This window comes from Solanum tuberosum, unplaced genomic scaffold, assembly GCF_000226075.1.
Source record: "Solanum tuberosum cultivar DM 1-3 516 R44 unplaced genomic scaffold, SolTub_3.0 scf00625, whole genome shotgun sequence".
NCBI lineage: Eukaryota > Viridiplantae > Streptophyta > Magnoliopsida > Solanales > Solanaceae > Solanum > Solanum tuberosum.
In genome coordinates, this window is record NW_006239540.1 from 234,547 (window position 1) to 239,762 (window position 5,216).

Sequence of the window (5,216 nt, forward strand, 5' to 3'; positions counted from 1 at the left end):
GGATTCAAGGGTAATGATCTCATGTTTATGGATGAGTTCGGGATGTCTAGATGTACCTTTGAGTGTTGAAAACAACTATAAAACATAGGTAAATTACCAAGGAACATGTATGACAAAATGGGAAAGAATGGGAAGGATTGGTGTCCTTGGCGCTCTGAGAGGCGCGGGGCGCCAGCCTTCAGACTCCAGAGGGGCCTGCTGGGCGCATTGCAAGGCGCGCCGCCCCAAGGGTGGAAGCTCAGAACCCCTTTTGGGGGGCGCTGGCTGGCGCGACGCCCCAACCTTTTTCCCCGAAAATCCTACCTTTCTCCTTTGTTTTTCCAACTCTAAACCTTCTTAACTTCAAAGGTTCAGGCCCCAAACACTTAGAATCATAAAACCCCTTAGTATCGAATAGATTCAACTCGAAATCACAACCCGAAATATGCACCAAACCAACAAGAAACTTCAACAACAAAACCACAACTTCAACAAACACAACCACAAAACTTCAAACAACACAACTAACATTTTCTCGGAATTAAAACGAGTTTGGCGTCTGGGGGAATGAACCAACCCAACACTATGATCTCACATAACTTAATAGGGATCACCCCCGATGAAATCCATGACGATCTTGACGAACTTTGCTTCTTCTTCACTTTCTCCTCTTCTTTCTCTCTTCACTCACAACCCTAACTCTAACTTTTAAAAGGGAAAAACTGAATTAAAATCAGTTTAGACCCTTAATATAACCAAAAGAAATGGTTAGGGAAAAGACCAAAATACCCTTATTAATTCGGACTAAACTCCCCTGCCAACAGCCCAACTTCCAAAGGGCCTAACTCACTCATACGAACTCGGAATCGAGCAAACTCGGCGGCGTTAGAAAGATCATTTCAAGATCTTTCCAAACATAACTGGAAATTCACCTAACTCATCTTGAGCTAGGAATTATGACTGCTCAAAGTTGACCAAAAACTCATTTTTTCCCATACTTAACCAAATTTCCAGATTTTGAATTCTTTCCAAAAATGACTATTTCAAATTTCCAGCTTCTTCACAGTTATTTTAACTCACACGATGTTACAATATCTCCCCCTTGGGAACATTCGTCCTCGAATGAGATTACTCTTACTAGGCTAAGGGTGTAACATCAACTCAAACGCCCAACAAGCAATCATGCAAACAACAACAACAACAAACAAACAACAAACATAGCTCACTATAATTTAAAGAGACACTAAGAAGGAAATTAGTAACCTTGATCTGCATTTCCTCCGGATTCAAAGAGATATGGATATCTATTCTTCATGTCCTCTTCGGCTTCCCAAGTAGCTTCCTCAACAAATTGGTTCCTCCAAAGGACCTTGACTGATGCTACATCTTTCGTTCTCAACCTACGAACTTGGCGATCTAAAATCTGAATAGGAATCTCCTCATAAGATAAGCTATCCTTGATCCTAATACTTTCAGTTGGTAGGATCAATGAAGGATCGCCTATGCACTTCTTCAACATAGAGATATGAAATACCAAAGGGCCTAACTCACTCATACGAACTCGGAATCGAGCAAACTCGGCGGCATTGGAAAGATCATTTCAAGAGCTTTCCAAACATAACTAGAAATTCACCTAACTCATCTTGAGCTAGGAATTATGACTGCTCAAAGTTGACCAAAACTCATTTTTTTCCCATACTTAACCAAATTTCCAGATTTTGAATTCTTTCCAAAAATGACTATTTCAAATTTCCAGCTTCTTCACAGTTATTTCAATTCACACGATGTTACAATCTACTTGTTGCAACTCTTTCCTAAGAAGCCTAGTGCAAGTCAAAATACTTTTCTGGTGTCTCAAAAATGTAGTAGAATCAGTAGTTCTGCTTGTTTTCCTGATTCAGTTTTAGTTTCCTTTCCTGTTTGTTCAAATGTTTCTTCCAATGTAAGGTTATGGCATGTAAGATTAGGGCATTTGCCCTATGCATCAATGAAAAATGTCAGTTTCTTGTCTATACCTCAGCTTTCTGATTTTTATTGTGTGTCCCAAAGCTAGACAGTCTAGATTGCCCTTTTCTACTAGTGAGATCACCACTAAGAACTGTTTTGATCTAATTCACATTGACACTTGAGGACCATACAAGGTGTCTACCTATAACAATTATAGGTATTTTTTGACAATAGTGGATGACTTCAGTAGAGCTACATGGACATATCTAATGAGCACCAAATGCAATTCTTTTTCTGTGATTCAAAGTTTTTGTCTATGGTTGAGAGACAATTCAATGCTAAGGTGAAAATAATTAGATCTGACAATGCCATGGAATTAGGGAAAAGTGAAGCAGCCTCAGAATTTCTGAGATCACAAGGAATTATCCATCAGACTTCCTGTGTGGCTACCCCACAACAAAATGAGGTAGCTGAAAGAAAACACAGTCATCTACTAGAGAATGCAAGAGCTCTATTGTTTCAGTCAAAGGTCCCACTAATCTATTGGGGTGAATGTATCCTAATAACTACTTTCTTGATCAATAGATTGCCATCAAGAGTTATTCATGGAAAAACTCCTTATGAAGTTTTGTTTGGTACACCACCCTCTTATCAGTTTCTCGGATGTTTTGGCTGTCTATGCTATGCTAGTACATCAGCTCAGGGAAGGAACAAGTTTGAGCCAAGAGCTCATAAATGTGTTTTCCTTGGATACCCAAGTAACCAGAAAGGGTACAAGTTACTTGATTTGGAAACTAGGAAGGTCAGTGTTTCTAGAGATGGTCCTGATAATTCTATCTTCATCACTCATGATCCCATTGACTATTGTTCTACTCCACCATATGATCCTTCAGATTCTGAGGATTCCACCATCACTACAGGTCCTAATTCTTTTCCCTCATCAAATGTTCCTATCAATTCCCTAGGTTTAGAAATTCCACCAGTACAACCAACTGTTCCTTCTGAACATGTTGCATCACCATCATAAGTTCCTGTTAGGATATCTCATAGAACAAATATTGGAACTTTGCCTTCATATCTGAAGGATTATATTTGCAACACCATTTATCTTAGTGATGTTACAGAATCTTATCTTGCTGTTCCTAGCAATCCTTCTAGTTTTTCTTATGCTAATCTTTTTAAACCTAGTCAACTGGTCCTAAGGTCTACCTCCACTATATCAGAACCTAGAAGCTTTTATGAGGCTTCTACACATGCAGGTTGGCAGCAAGCAATCCAAGATGAAATTGAAGCCCTACAATCTAATCATATTTGGGATGTTGTTAATCTACCTAAAGGAAGGAAAACGTTACCCTGCAAATGGGTTTACAAGGTTAAGCAACATGCTGATGGGACAATTGAAAGATTGAAGGCCAGGCTTGTTGTGAGAGGGGACATACAGAAAGAGGGGATTGATTATAATGAGACATTTTAAACAGTGGTATAAATGACCACAATCAGATGCTTATTAGCAATTGCCACTAAGAAAGGGTGGGATATTTTTCAGTTTGATGTCAACAATGTTTTCTTGCAAGGAGAATTGCAAGAGAAAGTCTACATGAAATTTCCTAATGGTGTGGATCCCCCTTAACCTAACATGGTGTGTAAGTTGAGAAAATCTCTTTATGGGCTAAAGCAAGCGTCAAGGCAGTGGTATGCTAGATTAGCAGGGGCATTAAAGACCTAGGTCTCCTACATTATTTTTTGGGTATGGGAGTAGTAAGAGAAGAACAGGCATGCTTATCAGTCAGAGGAAATATACCTTGGAGTTACTTGATGAATTTGATGTTTCCCATATATCTTCAGTATCTTCTCCAATGGATCCTTCAGTTAAGCTATCTGCAGATTCAGGAACACCTTTGTCAAATCCCACCATTTATAGACATCTTATTGGAAAGATCAACTATTTGACTCACACTAGACCAGATCTATCATTTGTTATGTTAACACTTAGTCAGTTTATGCATATGCCTACTAATGATCATTACAATGCTGGTCCAAGAGTGATTCGTTACCTGAAGAAATCCCAAGCCATGGCCTCTCTTCTTTAGTGCATCACATTCTTTGTCATTGGCCACTTTTTGTGATACTTATTGGGCATCTTGTCGTCATTCTCGCCGATCAGTAAGTGGCTTCTTTATCATTTTGGGAAGGATCTCCAATCTCCTGTAAATCAAACAAACAAAGTCCAGTCTCCCTCTCCTCCGCAAAGGCGGAATACCGTTCAATGAGAAGGTTAGTTGCTGAACTAACTTGGCTTACCAGATTACTCACCGACCTGTCGATTCCTCCTCCCCTGCTGGTGCCCATTCACTCGGATAGTCAAGCCGCTATACATATAGCTCGCAACCCTGTGTTTCATGAACGGATGAAACACGTTGAGCTGGACTGTCATTTCGTCCACCAGCAGTATTTTGCCGGATTGATTTCTCTGTCCTTTGTTCCGTCCAAGGATCAGTTGGCCGACATATTCACCAAGCCACTCGTTGGACCATCACATCATAACAACATGCGCACGTTGGGGCTCACTTTGTTCCCCTCCAACTTGAGAGGGGATGTTGAGATTTCAGCTCCGCCTTCTTCTTCAGCTCTAACTTCTTCAATGGAGAAATGTAGCAAAGAGAATGAGGACAAACAAGTAAAGAAGAAGAACCCTAGGATTTGTCAAAATGTCTCAAAGCACATGAGTGGTGGCAAGACATTTGGGCTTCCTTAGACTGGGCCTCGAAATACCAATTTGAATATAAGCCCAACTTGATAAAATTTCTAGCCTGTGTACATATTGGATACCTAGAAGTAATTTCAGCTAGATTGTCTATTTTATCCTTCTTTTCCAGACATTGTTAGAGAATAAAGTTTGTTATTGAATTAGCAAATAGTAGTAGGACACATGTACAGTCAGTTAGGAATATAACGTTCTTTTGATTACCACATAGCTGTATATATACATGTATTTAGAAGAGATGAATGCACAGAAAATTTCCAATACTATCTCTTTACAGTTTCTTGCAATTCCTACAAGTACACTCATAAACAAGGAATCGAAGATAGTGCTATGGTCCATAACCATAAATGAGAAGAGTTAAGTAATTGCAATATTATTAAAAGAGAGATCAGTTAATGCTGCAGAAGAGACTGGCCACTCTCCCAAGAATATTACAATGTTTCTAAGGATCATCTTTATACAACAAACGTAACCCATACTTGTTCATTTCTCCAGAAAAACATAACATAATAAGCCCATGGTCATT

The 5,216-nt window shown here is 39.3% G+C and overlaps 1 protein-coding gene across 1 annotated transcript; it reads left to right on the forward strand.

The window, feature by feature from the left end:
- Positions 1-3,412: 3,412 nt before the first annotated feature.
- LOC107058745 (uncharacterized mitochondrial protein AtMg00810-like) lies at positions 3,413-4,016 on the forward strand. Its single transcript, XM_015304833.1, has 2 exons — positions 3,413-3,539; positions 3,772-4,016. The coding sequence occupies exons 1-2, from the start codon at positions 3,413-3,415 to the stop codon at positions 4,014-4,016; spliced, it is 372 nt and encodes a 123-aa protein (XP_015160319.1).
- The last annotated feature ends 1,200 nt before the right edge of the window (positions 4,017-5,216 follow it).

What these genes read in the sequence shown, in the direction of transcription:
- LOC107058745 (XM_015304833.1), top strand. Translation starts at nt 3,413, where the DNA reads ATGACCACAATCAGATGCTTATTAGCAATTGCCACTAAGAAAGGGTGG. An exon ending in CTACATGAAATTTCCTAATG is followed by an intron (nt 3,540 to 3,771) that starts GTGTGGATCCCC and finishes ATATATCTTCAG; the next exon opens with TATCTTCTCCAATGGATCCT.